Here is a 16,086-nt window from a genome sequence, read left to right on the forward strand (position 1 = left end):
TAGTCCAAGGTCAGATTCTGAGGCCTTTTCTTCATGAGCAGAGCTTGTTAGTTCTTGTAGAATCAGAGAATCAGAGAATCCTTAGAGTTGGAAGGAGCATTTGGAGGTCATCTAGTACAATTTCCCTGCAATGAACAGAGACATCCATAGCTACATCAGGTTGCCCAGGGCCTAGTTCATCTCGACCTTGAGCGACTCCAGGGACAGAGTATCTCCCACATCTCTGCACAACCTGTTCCAGTGCCTCACCATCCTCACTGTAAAAGAGTTTTCCCTTATATCCAAGAAGCTTATATCCCAAATCTATCATCTTTAAGCTTGAAACCATTTCTTCTGGTTTTATCACTACAGACCCTGCTAATGAGTCTGTCCCCTTCTTTCCTGTAGCTCCTCTTTAAATAATGAAAAGTCACTACCAGGCATTCTTCTATCATCAACAACTCGAATAACTGTGCTCTCAGCAACTCAGTATTAAGAAAACAACACAAAAACAATAATCGATTCTTATTACACAGAGTCTTTACAGTATTAAATAATAAATAATTTCCTGCAACTGAAACAATTGTCTCAGCAGAAAAGAGAAAATCAAATCAAGAACATCAAGAGAAATCAAATCAAGCCCTCAAATATATGCATTTTCTTGCATGTGGGAAGCATTCTGGGACTTTATTTCATATTATATTTTCTTCTTTTAGTAACAGCATTAATTTTTCCACTTCATTTAATAGTTATATTTAATAAGCACTGATTCTGGGAGAAGAATTGTTTCACGTAGATATTATTAACAAAAGCAATGCAATAATAAAAGTGTTACAAGTAAGGCTAAAAAAATATAGGGGAAATGGTACATTTTGGACATCATAACACTCGTCAAGGCTTTGATAGACCTTGTCAAAGTGACAGCAGATACCTGTAGAGAAGAGCTGAATATTTTTTTTACTCAGCAGAAACTGTGAATAAGCTTGATTTAACTGAGGCAGAGGGGCTGCAAATTGATTTCTTGATTCATTTAGGACACGGTCAGAGGTAGTATATAGAAAAACCTAGAGAGAAGAGAACAGAATTAATGTTTCCTTCCTTAATAGGTGCAAAAGGTTGAAATGCTGTCAAGTGGTGGCAAGTTCATTTCTGTAAAAGACAATATAAAGTATTTGCCCGTCAGACACATTGATTTTTTGATGCACAGGAGAACCATAGGTGACAGTCTCAGCAGCCTCTGATGGCTTGCTGCCTCCTGCAGCTGGACAAAGGAGATAAGTGGGGGATGCTAACCCAGACCATCCCTGCTGCCAGTCACACCACCAAGATCAGGCATGAAGGCTGCTTCTCCATTGCTGGCAAATTGCAGAAGGTTTATTTTTCAAAAGTTGTTTTGCTCTGCTTCATGAAGTTGACTGTTAGATTAAAACAAATGGTTCAAAATTATTTCATGATTAGTTACAAATCAGTCCAGTATCTCAAATTTAAAGTTATATATCCTCCCATCCCTCTCCCAATAGAAAAAATAAAAAAGCTTCTTTGAGTTTTATAAAACTAAAAATTACACTACACAGTTTTTATGTACATAAAAAACAAAAACAACCCCCCACCCCCCCCCCAAAAAAAAACACAAAAAATCTCCATAATTTCTATTTTCTACTTAATCAGTTGAAACAAAAATGTCATTCAGTGATCCACCACTGCAGACAATCTCTTAAAACTCTCTAGAGAACATACCTCAACAGCAGTTTACTAGTAGGACCTAGAAGTTACAAACATAACATGGAAATCTTTTTACTGGAATACCAGTTTTGAGGTTAATTTGCCATTTTGCTGATAATAACATATACAAGTTAATTTACTATATTAAACTCAACTCATTCAAATAATTCTTTCTATAAAGTGTGAAAAGCCAAGAAGAATCTTAGTTAGAAATTTCTGATACTTTGTTTAGTTTGCGCTTGTTCGTACATTGAGCCAATATTTGCGATATTTAAGTATCAGCTACAAAACTGTACCAAAATCAGAAGACATTATCTGGAAATACGTATTTTCTTTCAGTTCTTTTAATCTCTTTGCTTTATGGTCAGAAACAAACATTGTTTTGGAACATGTTCTCTGAATGCTATGAAGTGCAAACATTTGGATTTCCATGTAGTGAAGTTGGAAGGAGTTCTTATATTGTATTAAGTTCCCAACAAACTGAATGCTACACAAGAAGAAGCCCTCCAATATGAAGAGATTAAGCTTGGTTGTAAATGAAACGATTACCTGCCCAAGGAGCTGAAGCCTTAAACATGCCATTAGCATCTCAGTCTCCTTCTTGCCTTACATGCATTTTCTACTTCAAACATTCTACCTCAGTTGTTCTGGTACAAGCACAAACTACCCTGGGTTTTTATATTATCTATTTATCCATTAGCTATTTATTTATTTTACATGTGTTCTATTCATAGCAAGCAAATTGTTAGTTCATAGGTGCAAAAAACAAGAAGGGCTGACAGCAAAATGGATGATATAAGAGCAGAAAAAGTAGTCAGAAACAGTGGTGTTATCAAAAATATTTTAAATGGTTGATTTAAGAGAATTGTGGATGGGCAAGATAGTGGAATTATAAGGAGACTGTTTACAGTTCAATTACCATTTAGTACAAAAAGATTTTTTTTACTTTTTAAAATATAGAACCATATTGTAGTGATAGTTGGTGAAGGAAGTCCTATTTGAGGTGAAGGATGCTTATTGCAGGTGAATTATGTGGCTGGTACACTGAATTGATTGGTGTTTCCACAACAGTGACACAGTAAATCCAAATAGATTAAATTGCTAAAATATTGGTACTATATCATATTTTCTTAAAAATTGCTTTTGTACAAAATCATCTTGATGTCTACTTGATCTTTGCTGTAAATATCTCAGCATCCAGTTTGACATCAATATTTGAAAAAAAAGAAAAAAAAATGGTATGAGCTGCAGTTAAATATTCGCTCTTATCCTGTTTATATTATCTATTTGTTTTTCTATGAGATAAAGTTGTTTTTTTTTTTTAAATATTTTTCCTTAACAGAGGAAAATATATTTTTTGTGGCATTTCATAAAATTTGATCAACTTGCAATAACTCAACTTTGAAACAGTTCAAATTTTCCCCATTTTCTCAAGGTAAAATATTTTTCCCAAGATAGTTTTAATTTAAAAAAATATTACTGCTCTATTTTTTTTAAATATTTGTGTGCATTTGGAAAGCTTAACTGATTGTGTAGAGAAGATGGCGAGATATCTTGAAAGCCAAGTCCAGAAGATCTAAAATCAATCTGCTCCCTGTTCCAGTTGGCATGCTGTTTTTTTTCCTTTGAAGAATGTGTGTGCGTGTTTCTTACAGTCATTTCTTTCTTTTTTTTTATGAAAGTATTTCTCCTTCAGTAAATACTCTGCATAGAAAAATGTGTTTCAATTCATTATGTTGGTATATTGCTTTGTACAAGCGGTTAAATACATTCCTGGGATTTAAGCACTGATTTGCAGAGCAATCTTTCAAGTCTAAGCTTCTGCAGGCCAGATACTTTTATTAAAATCAGCTATTGTTGTTGAGAGTTTAACATACTTAATTCAATGTTCAACATCTTTTTGAAAAGAAAAGAAACTTACAGACTGGTTTTCTTTCAGCTTTATTTCTTTCTTTCTTCAATCTTTTATTACAGGATATCATTTAATAAAAACACTTTTCAGAAGAGATCTCAAAAGTAAAAAAATTATTGTACTGTACTGAGAAGGACAGAGAAAGGAAATAAGAGGAAAATTACTATTAAGGCAGTTGCTATGATAACTTATAGCCAATTAGATCTTCCTGGAAAAAGCAGAACTTACCTAAAATCACATACATGCATAATCATAATCATAATATAATAATTAAATAATAATAATCAAAAAATAAAAAACCCCAAACAACACCAATCCCAAATCACAAAATAGAAAACACTTTTATTGTATGAGATAGCAACGGAAATTTATGGTGGTGGCATATCAGTTTCCTGTTTTCTTTCCTTTTTGTTAAAAATCTTTTTATTTCTCTAAATAGCTTTCCACATCCTGTTCCCCTCATCCCACTGATACAGTGTTAGAAGTGTTGTGTGAAAAGGGCAGAGAAATTTGACAGATAACAAAATTCCTTAAGTTCCTGTTGTCTTCAGATATCCAAGGGACTGGGAGTGGTTGAACTTAGATTCTGAGTGATGTCCCATTCAGCACAATAAGCCCAGTTGCATTCAGTATATGAACTGTCACGATTACAGATTCACAAATAGCTCACTGACCAATTTGTCTAATTACATTCAAATTGGCTCTAATGGCCACTTGTAAAGAATTTGTCTGAGCCCAATGAGAACCCTCATGGCTAGATTAGTGCAGTTTATTAAAGCAACAGATTACAGGTTCTTTTGGATTGACAGAGTTAAATAAACTGTCTGCGAAGCATGTGAGGTTAACTAGGAACATGAATAATACATCCAACTACAACTGCATGAAATTATGGAATACATCTACAGAGGTGTCTAAGGTTCCCAGGGTAGTACTCAGCATAACTGAATGTGTGAATCTTACCCAATAGATGTCCTTATTATGGGGGAGAGAGGCTTTGCTCGTTGACTCATCCCAGCTTGCCTGTGACAATATCTTCATTGCTTGTCTGTGATGGTATCCTTCTGCTCTCAAATTCTTTCTCAATTAAGACATCTTTATACTATTCTCTCACTTTCAAGTGGAGCCTGGGTGACTCCATTCAAACATAACTTTGTCTTGCAAAATTAACTCAGAAACATATTTTTAACTACTGTTTCATGGCTGGCTAATGAAAGCAAGACTGTTTATGGGTTCCAATAGTATGATCAAGTCTCCATCCTTGCAAGATGATCACAGAGTTTAGCCATGAGACTGCTCCACATTCCATGTTTCTTTTTTTTTTTTTTTTTTCTTTTTCCTTTTTTCTATTAGATTCAGCATACTGGATTATATTCATGATCTTGTGGTTGGCCACTCTGCCCACGGCAGAGAGGTTGGAACTAGCTGGTCTTCCAATCCAAGCCATTCTGTAGTTCTGTAATTCTATAATCCTAGGTTCCCTTGATATTTACTAACAGCTAGGGTTTCAGGTCTTAGGGAACTATTACTGAATGGATGATCCAGTGCATTCCAGCCTTGAGGTTTTACCTTTTCTCAAGAGGTGGACATTTGAATAAATTACCTTCAGCAAATATTCCACAAGACCTGGGCAAGTATTGATTAATGGACCTAAGTCACCTGATATGAAACAAAACATCAAACTCAAGATAAAATCTAAAAACATGAATTCCATGAATTCTATCTAGGGAGAATTCCATCTAGGGAGAAATATATGTGTCAGTCTGCTCTTTGAATTAAATGTGCATGTGGTGACTATGTAACCCTCTTTTCTTTTCTTTCTTTCTTTTTTTTTTTTTTTTTTTTAATTTAGTACAACAGAATTTAGTGCCCCTAAGTAATTCATGCTGCCTATGACATAGTGATGTGATTCATAAAAAAATCTTCAAGAGATTTTTCCTTCAGTTTTGCTCCTTCACTTCTTTCTTGTCATACCAGCAATATCCCTGAAAAGTATGTTAGTAGGTTGGGAATAATAATAGTTAACTTCAGGTCAGTTGTTCTCAACAGTCTGCAAAATTCAAAATGAAATGTTACTCTAAATCTATACAGCCTTATGGAGTTTTGCAGCTGAGATTCCGTCTTCTTCAAAATAAGCAGTTAATAAGTTAATAGTATGATTCATAGCTTCTCTGAACACAAAAAGCACACATGGAAAGCATTACTGTTACTGTAGTTTCTTGTTCCTTTTTATTTCCCTTGGCTTCTTGATTGGCTTACTCTCCAACACAAAACTGGTTTTGAATGAGTCTGGGGCAGTCATAGCCCATTTTTCACTATTAAGGAATTGCCACCTATTAATTAAATATATATAATCCATTAGCAGTGGACTTTATAGATATACATAATTTATAACCATTACTGTCTTCAGGATATGAGTTCTCATATAAACTAATGAATTAAGTCTTTGTCTGTTCAGTTACTATGGCAATGCTATGGACTTCCCAGTTTCGGCTGGCTTGTAATGAATTAAATAGTCAGCAACTCTGACAGAATCCTGAAAAAAGGGTAATTGCAAATCAAGTTTGAAGGAGGGAGGTATCCATACAAACAAATTTCAGTAAGAACTTAATTTGAGGTCTTATACAGAGTTTTATACAATGTTATAGTGAATTAGAACATCTTTCAGGGCTCATGCATATGTTTATATGGATAGAAGTTATCCACTCAACTGGTAAGAACCAGAGAATGCTCTGAACCTGAGGAAGTCTAAATAAGAACAGGAAATGCCTACAAAGTAGGCATGCTGGTTCCCAGGACAAAAAGGTGCCCTGAAAAGTACCCTTGCAATTCAGTGGATTGGAAGCACTTCTTTGTTACCAATTTTCATGAGCTATTGTGTGGGGATGAACTTCGAAAGAAGTCTTATGTATCATTTTCACACATAGATGGAAATATATGTATCTACCTCCATGAAAGAGGTATCGTTCTAATCAGTACAGGGAACGCTTATGGTTTGTGTAGTTAACTGCTTTTTACAATTTGGTCTCAGCACCTTCAGCTCATACAGGTCATCACAGAAAGTCCACACATATCATTATGTGCTAAATAGACAGAAATGCACAGAAAGGAATATCTATGTAATCAAAAGCAAGCAAGCAAACAAACAAAGAACAGTCTCTAAAATTAAAGAGGCATTAAGAAATTTCAGAAATTTTTTTACTTGATTTTCATTATTTTTATTTTTTTTTTTCTGCCAATTAATGAATATAAAAAACATGTTTGAAAATTAAATTTTATTCTACATTAAAGTTTTTGCCTATTCCAAGCAAAAGTTATTTGATTTGTAGTGCTACTCATATTTACTCTTTTACCCTTGGGTTTTCTTAAAATTTTACCTTCTGACAGAAACACCCCAACTTATCTCACAAATACTAACATATACATTGAGAGATGGGAAACAAGATCCTTGATTTTCCTCCATGAATCTCTAACCGAAATTGCAGTGGCATATGAAAGTCACCAACCTAAATAAGCATAAAACTGACTGAAATAGTCACGACAGAAACAGTTTTGTTCCTATTTTGCCTGCTGAAAACCAGAGTTTTCTAGCTTTAAAGGTAAATTCTCAGTGTCAAGCATTGGTTATCACATAACTGCATCTAATTAAGAAAATTAAAACATATCAGAAAGAATTATAGAAGAAATGAAAAATCAGTTAGAGAAGGTCATTTTAATTCATATTTTCAAGTTTCTTTCAGAGGGTTTTAATTTTTTTAATTACTTTTTTAGCTTTTCCTTGTTACTTCCATTCTTTAATTAGAAAATTTATTCATGAACATAGTATTTCACCTTTACACAATCTGTGGAATTATTTAAAAGAAACACAGAAATCTAGGCACTGTTACCTGTTCAAACATGCATCATCTGTTGATAAGTTTGCTATTTGCAAAGGCCTCATGTTTCTTCCTTAGGTTAATTCCCAAGCCTTATGCCTCCTGCTTTGCTACACAGATTTTCACAGATCTTTTACATTGTCTCATATGGCTTCTGCCTTCCACAAACTCTGCTCCTTTCTTGACAGCAAAACTTCTTTCGATAAAATGTATTGTGCCACTTCATCAGCTAGGCCTGATCACAATTCTGATTGTAATTTTCTTCATCCATTCTTTTTTTCCTCTTTTTTTCCTTTGCTCTGGAGAATATATTTTTACCCTGCAATGAACTGTACAAATGTCACATTACCAACACTGTCTTCTAGAGGTTTTATATTCTTTTGAAACAACTGAGAGTACTTAATGTTTATTTCTGCTTTCTGCCAGACATGGGACTTTTGCCCTGAATTTCTACAATTCCTACATTTCAGTTACTGCATTTTGACATTATAGTAACGTATCACATAAATAGTTCTGAATTTGGAATACAAAAACTAAGGCATTATTGAAATAAACAAAATTACCTTCTGAATGACCCACAGGACTCTGGCTTAACAACGTAATACAAAACAGATAATTTTTCACAGGAGGCTTCAGTGAAGTCAAATATCAAAATAATCTTCATAGAGAGGTATGGCTGAGAAGCAACAGGGGCTCCTCACACAGGTGAAGAGGTGATACTGACACACAAAGGTGTGTCTTGCCTAAAGATGCAGTAAACATATTTCAGATGAATTGCAGTTGTAGCACAGAACTGATGGGTGGGTAACTACGTAATTCATCAATTTTAGGTACAAACTGAGGAATAGGTTTTGAATGAAGAGTATGAATAAAGTGGGTAGGGAGTCTCAGTGCCATCCTAGGAAAGAAAAATTAAATAGGCTAAGAGGAGGTAGAATTGTGTTACAGTAAGGTGAAAACTGTTAAAAAGAAGAAAGGAATTAATGATGAGTCAAAGATGCAGAACAGAAAACATGGTGAAAAAAAAAGAATATTTTGCTATCTTGTGTGCCCAGCTCTTTTCTACAAAGAGTATTAGTGCAGAAGATAAGTAACCTTGTCAACTAATAACAATAATTAGCTTAAATAATATCAGCAGAATGTTCATGGTGCTCTTGAAGTCTTTGATAATTTTTAAACTCTCCAATAAAAAAAGAATGCAACAAAACAGTACAACCCAAACAATGACTTTCAGAATTTCAAGTTTCAACAAAAATTACTAGCTGTATTCCTGACTTTCTGATTAATGGGTTTTATAAAAGATATTTTAATTAATGAGAATGTCTGAAGATATTTTAATTCAATCCCAAGTAAAGCATTAACCATGTTGAATGATTGCACAAGCATAAATGGTACTTTTTTCCCTCAGATTACAGGAAGACGCATATTACATGTACTAAGTAGCTAGCAAGGAAATGAGACTTCATTTTATGGAAAAGCAGACATTCCTTTTTTAGAAGTAATGGTCAAAATTAAATCTCCGTGTTATCAGAGGAGTAACTCACATCTGTGGAATAACTTTTAAATATAGTTTAAAAAATCATTACTTTTTGGAGTGTGAAATATCAATAGACAAAAAAAAAGGCAATCTCTTTTTAGGAATTTTTTTTTTAATATGTGTTGGTGTGAATCTCATGAAGCATTATTCCATTAAAGAACTACATGGGAAAATATCTGCACAATTTTCAAATCTGCTGGTTATGGAAGATTCATCATCTAAAACCTATACAAACAGAACAAAACCCAAGAAAGAACAATATCATTTTAGCAAGTTTCTCAGTTAATTCATTTCCATCTGAATTTATACTGATTCTGAAAAGTGTAAATATTATTCTGTTTATTTCCTCTGTTTCAAGGAGGACAGATTCTGCTCTTCATACTCTTCATATTACTTAACTTTTCTGAGGAAAGCTGCATTCTTTCAACATTCTTAAAAATAAAATAGAATAAAATATGATAATTCATCAGTATTTAGAAAACATGACACAGATATTCCCATTTTATTTATTGCAATATATAGGGAGGAAAAATGAAGTAGGAATATCTATACCTCATGTTTATGAAATTTTCACCAACTTCTATTTAATTAATAGCATGTTTAGAAGTTTTGCTTTCACAAGGAGAGAAGATGCTGCAATAACTTTGGATAAATTTTAAAGGATTAATAATCAACAGAGAATCTGTGGGAGTTTCTTTGTGTATGTCAGCATGACATTATCCATGATACCACTTAAGTATTTGAGTAAACTCTGAAAGACTCTTTTAAGTTTTCTTTATTCCTTTCTGATGTTCCAGATTTAATTTTAATATTCTCTGGATTCCATCTGAAAAACATGAAAAGTCTTACAGAATCCAACTGTATCTTAACCGGGACTCCAGAATGTCACTCCCACAGAATGAAAGCAATCTGACCGAGTCCTGCAATCTGAAATTTGTCCCAACTGAAAGAGCTATGCTCTGTTGAAGGGAATGGTGTGGGTAATGCTCTCTTTGCCCCCAGAGACTTTGGGGATAGATGTTGCTACAAGCTGTAAAGTAACTCCAAAGAACTGCTACTGAAAAAAATTAGTTCTCTTTCTCCAACTGAAGTATTTGAAGCTACACGTTCATATCCATGTAGTACTGCTTACAGAAGCGAGTGAAATAATCATTTCATGTTTCCAAAATTCTTGGACTCTGCACACAGCAGTCACCCTGAAGGAAGACAAATAGGCTTGTTTAAGCAGACCTAGAAATACTGGCCTCGTTCCAGACGCATGCATATCTGGTCAACTGCAGATAATCAATTGCTCAGTTCTGAAAATGCTGGTGGACCAAGACTTAAAAGGGCAAAAGATGGCTGTCTCATCTTGTGTGTTCATAGTCACTAGCAAATAAGTATTTTGTAGCCAGCTGCGTGTGACAAAAATCAGATGGAACATATTATGTGAGGATGAATAATCACTAGTTTAAATTCAGGAAGAAGTCTGGTTGTATTTCTCCACATTCATTTACTTACGTCTTTTGATGATTAGTATAGTTTCAGTGACAGAATGAGAATCAAAGATACGTTGTAGCCTAAGACTGTAGAACAGAATATGTCTTTCCATCCTGTCTTATACCCTTTATCTTGTGGGCTGAATAGGGCTATCCCACTTGCAGTATTCAGTCAGTGTAGAAAATCTTATTGTTCAACTTTGACCTTTCCTCTCATTAAAAATGAATGTCCTACCTTTCTCTATATTCCTAGATGCTTTTAATATTAGAGATAGCATTTGAGAAATAAATATCACAGTCTGACACTTTAAAAGATGTTTAATCTCTTTAGTATCTATAGATTTCTGCCAACAGCTTGCCAGGATTTGAAAGCTCAGGTTTTGTCATCTGAAATGGCATTTGGGATTTTTACATACTGCAGTATATACATAGTAAAATGCTGAAATCTGTTGATATGTGTTAATGTACTGCCTAAAATAATAATCAGTACACCATTATAAAACAATAGCAATAGCTGGATTTCTAGTCAGTCAGCTCTACATTGATTAAAATAGACAGATGTAAAGGCAATAATCAACTAAAAAATTAATTTTTCTAAAGCTATTTGGTTCACATATAACTGACAGATAATTACTGTAGCAATTCTATGTAACAGTTTGAAGTCTTTCCCTAATGGTACAAAAGCATATTTACAAAATGAAGAAAATAATGACCCAGTTGGAATAAAATGAAATTCATGTCACATTCATAACATCTAAGTAATTTTTTTCCATGTAAGTGAAGTGCTGGGTGACTAGTAGAGACACATGAAGCTGTTAATGTGTTAATATGCAATACAAGTCAATATGATTTAGTTAAGTGTCATATCATGACATGTTAAAGAGGACACTTCTCAAGGACAAGTAATAGCTTTTAAAATAGCTAGGCATGCATTAGAATAGCAAGGTTACTGTTGATATATTTCTAATTAATTAACTGAAGGTATTACCTTTTAGATGATAGCTCTAGTAACCAGAGTATAATTACATTTAGCATATTTTTTAAATGTAGCAGCCCAAAGTCATGTGAAATTCTGCAACTGTAAAAAGTTGCAAGAATAGGACTAAGTCCACTATTATGCAAATATAGGAATATTTTAACACTGTTCTTTCCTTTTTTAAAAATCAAACAATAAGTAAGTTTTAAGTATCAGGATCAAAAAACAACAAACAAAAAACCACAAAGATTCACACTCAATAATTGAATATGCTATATGTACATAATACATGAATATGCATATATACATAATATAGATACATATATACATACAATTATTTCACTGTATGTTATAAGTGTAACCAAGTGTCTATCACATTGGGTAAAGCCTGAACTGGCAGTAAAAATGAGTCCACATGCAACCTTTTCTTGAAGAGATATAAAGAAGCTGCACTGTAACCCACTAGTATTACTAGTTATCAGTCACATAAAATAAAGTGGGACAAATAGTAGATATACTACAAATGAACATATGTATAGTTGAAAATAGGTATGCTTCTGATTAATCAATCTTTTTCTAACACTCAATAATGCATTGCTGTTAGTTACAAGTACAGTTTCTTTAACTTAAGGGAAGATTAAAGATAAGAGCTTACAAGGGAGACAAATTTCATGACAACCATAATAACACTTGCACACAAATCAAAACTCACATCATCATGTTTAGGCCTCTGCTTGAGATAAAATATGTATTTCGGAAGATTCCCTTTAATGAATTTGATGAGCTCACATGAATTACTCTACTTTTCTGTTACTGTTTGCTTGACTTTATAAACACAAGCAGAGACATCATCTAATTACACCAAAGGAATTTCTTTTTGGTATTTCTCTTTTCTGCATAGTATTTTAAAGTATTTTAAAGAGATAACTGTTTTCCTCAAGAAAATATTTTGAAAATATATCCTGCAATAAAAAAAAAAAATCAAGTAAATATATGAAGTGGTCCTAAGGGCCCCTATTTAAGAAGTATCTACCTTGTTATCATGTTTCGACGTGTTGCAACTCCCTAATTGTAAGACTTTGCTTATTTCAAGTTTTTGTGTTCTTGTTATTATTAATTTGTTACAAAATTGTGTCTTTGTCCTTATTTTTCAGATATGTAAACTAGAACAGAAACTTTGCTCATCATCTCTGTCCATATATAGATAAATACTTCATAACATTGCTGTTTTGCCTTTCCTTAGTATTTTATTTTTTCCATCAACACAACATTTACTTCACTAAATTCCAGAAGCCAATTTTTTAAACATCTTACTCTACCTATTATTAATCACAAACTGTTAGGCAGCAAAAGGTACTATTTTATAATGTACTGAACTTGTCAGAATTTATAATAAATTATTATATATTATTCATTTATTATATATAAATGTATATATATAATATAATATATAGTATATTTTATATATATATATATATATATATATATATAATTATATCAGGCTACCAGGTCACCTGAAATTGATATCTAAGTTTCAGATGGTGTTAGGTTTAAACTCGGAGACAATTGAGAACAAAACAAAGTACTCTACAACCTTCAGGCAGTACTGTGACTGCAGTTCAAAATGAGCTTTGTCTAAGCAGAAACATACAGTTATTCCAATCAAATTATTCCTGGGCTACAGTTCAGTTGCCCAGTTTAATTTGGAAGATGAATTAATTGGAGGACGTTTTTTGCTTAAAACGTCCCTGTGTAGGATATTCATAAAGGGAACTTGATGTTCATGTCAGGGCATCTTAAGGAATCCCCAATTTAATCAGAAACAGACTTTGTTTCAGCTCTTTCCTTTCTGGGAGGGGAGGAGGTTTGAAGATTGCAAATCAACTCTTATATTAGCACAGAATATATAAGTTAAAGTGAGAAGATAGATTTGATGCTTTTCCAAAGATTTTTCTTTTTCTTTTTTTTTTTTTTTTTTCCTTTTCCACAGATAAAAATTGCTTGAAAAGAAATCTCAGCATGAATTGCTCTACTTTTCCCTCTCTTGTGCTGGCACTGGTTCTACTTCAGTTTTGTTCTCCAACCACACAGAACTTCAGTGCTCAAAACACAGATCAATCTTACACAGCAATTCAAAGAGTGAAGCGTGACTGGATATGGGAGCCACTTTTTGTAACTGAGGAAGAGACCTCAACGATGCCTATGTATGTTGGACAGGTATGACAAGTCATAATGACAGGATGATACAAGGTTATATCTAACATACTGATTACCATCTGACCAGGAAATATCAAAAAAAAGGAAGATGACCTAAGGTAGCTGTTATTGGGCAGCACAACATCTCAACATTACTGTGATCTGATTTGGGATCAAAGAACTACTGGCACTAGAGGTCATGGTAGCAGTCAAATGCCTTCTGTCATCTGGCTCCACAATCAAGGAAACACAATGCTCACTCAGTTACCGAAACTAAAACTGCACACAGTAGACAGAGGTAACAAAATGAAAACGCCCTGTCTTCTGAATGAAAGTTAAAGAATCGTTTATCAACATCTAGCAATTTGCTTGTGCTATTTTTGGCACTGCATCAAAGCAGCTATACTGATTGCAGTGTAGTTCACAAATAGTACTTAGAATGTTCTTCTATTACACTAAGTAGCAGCTGATTCATCCCTCATTAATTTTTAATGAACCAGATTAATACTAAATCCTTTTACCACTGACAAACTCCAGGAATCTGCATGGTTCATTAGGTTAACTTAACTTTTGTACAACGAGCAATTACTTTTCACCCTCCTTTAAAAATGTTCTTTAAGATAATTGTATTAATGAGACTTTATCTACTCCTTATTTTCCCTTTTTGCTCACATTCATATTATTATTTATTATTATTATTTATTTTTGCAAGCTGGAAGTAATTGTAATCTTGAGATCTAGTTTCATTTCTTTAAGGTACATTCTAGATGAATGAACCAAAGTAAGTTTAACTGCTAATTAACTAGCACTAAAATTTAATTGGGCCCAAAGGGTGAAGTGCTCAAAATTCATTAATTACTTTCTCTCAGCCCCTCCAAAGTAACTGCTACAGAAGTGCAATGTCTTACTTCTAGAAGAACAGGTATAGAAATACTCATTTTTTAATCTTTATTACTTTTCCCACAGCTGGGAAAAACAGTCTCCCATGAAAGAAACTTCATAAATATAATATATTTTCAGCTCTGGACAACTTTAATAATATTGTGTTTTTATTTTACACAGGTAAACTGTGGGGAATTTTAATTGAGAACTATTGTTAATTTAGTGCAGTTTAACTGCTCTGTAGATCAGACATTTACTTGTGGCTTTCTGTTGAGTACAATAAACTCTGTAACTCTGTAACTCTGTTTTCTGTAAATAAAGTGAAAATCTATGATCAACTAATGACTTTTTAGTAAATAAAGACCAGAAGAAACTCTGTGAACAAAATGATAGTGGTAGACAGTCTCTGTTAATTGTTATTCCATATTATAACTCCTTATGCAGCCATTCAGATGGCTGTTCAAATTTAGCAAGTGGGACCAGACTACTCATAGAGAGATCCTGCCTCCTGGGTTCACCACATAAATGTGAACCCACCCCATGTTTTGAACAAACTATATAAATTGAATACTTTAGAGTTTAGGATGTTTCTATGTTAAAGAATTTAAACATCATAACCCTAAAAATGATATTTCATGTTTTTAAGAGAAATCAACTGAAAATTTAGGGCTTGAATACTTTGACAAGACTCAATACAGGAACTCTGCACTGTGTCCCTCATATCTCAGAGCAGTGTCCTGGACACATTTTAGATGAACTGTCAACTTAATGCATAAAATTGAACAAATATGCAATTCAAAATACAGCTTCCAAAGAAAAGCAGAAACTTCTACAACATCAGCAGTTATCACAAAACATTTTCAGTAGATCTGATAGAGAAGTGTGCCACAGTTATTTCTTTTCTAAAGTGTGGTCTACACTGAGCTGTAGGTTTAATAAGAAAGTAAGAATGAAGCAAAACAGGATTGTTATTTAAATGAACAGCTAGACATATAATTTACTTTTAAAACACACTACTTTGTAGGAGAAGCAAGTTGAATATATTTATATACATATATAACATTGAATTATTCAGTACTTATCCTTGCTCTTAAATATTTTGACGTTTTGTTCAAAACCCAAAATAAATTTAAAAACAAACAAACAAACAAAACAACAACAACAAATCAAAACAAGAAAGAAATAGGGAAATAATGATATGATGGAAAATGATGATGGAAAAATATCAACTGCAGGTGACTGGCACGCTAAGTGTTTCAGTCCCTGCCATCACAGAAGTGCTGTTGCATATCGTTAACATTAATATTTTATTGATGTAAAAAAATGCAGCTGGACCACACTAGTCTCCAGGGCTCAGCTTCATCAAAGGAATCATCATCATAAAGTTCATCTTATCAAGATAAGAGAGGATGCAGATGATCCTGGACGGAAATGGAAAATGTCAATTTATTTCAGAATAAATAATACAGACCTATACCTCAGAATGGCTTTTCATCTTTTAATATTACAATAAAATTGGAACACCAATCTCT

The 16,086-nt window shown here is 33.3% G+C and overlaps 1 protein-coding gene across 4 annotated transcripts in view; it reads left to right on the top strand.

Annotated features, from left to right (window-relative positions):
* The window catches only part of CDH19 (cadherin 19), a 96,919-nt gene that overhangs the window by 45,365 nt on the left and 35,468 nt on the right, over positions 1-16,086 (top strand). For 3 of the 4 annotated variants that reach the window (XM_052704071.1, XM_052704070.1, XM_052704069.1), the window contains exon 2: positions 13,467-13,693. In XM_052704071.1, coding sequence (XP_052560031.1) covers positions 13,496-13,693 — 198 coding nt within the window. In that variant the 5' untranslated portion in view covers positions 13,467-13,495. Of the gene's footprint in view, positions 1-12,806; positions 12,830-13,466; positions 13,694-16,086 lie in introns of those variants that run through there. The other variant, XM_052704072.1, reaches the window with a different exon arrangement.

The sequence above is a fragment of the Tympanuchus pallidicinctus genome, unplaced genomic scaffold (genome assembly GCF_026119805.1).
Source record: "Tympanuchus pallidicinctus isolate F22 unplaced genomic scaffold, pur_lepc_1.0 scaffold5, whole genome shotgun sequence".
NCBI lineage: Eukaryota > Metazoa > Chordata > Aves > Galliformes > Phasianidae > Tympanuchus > Tympanuchus pallidicinctus.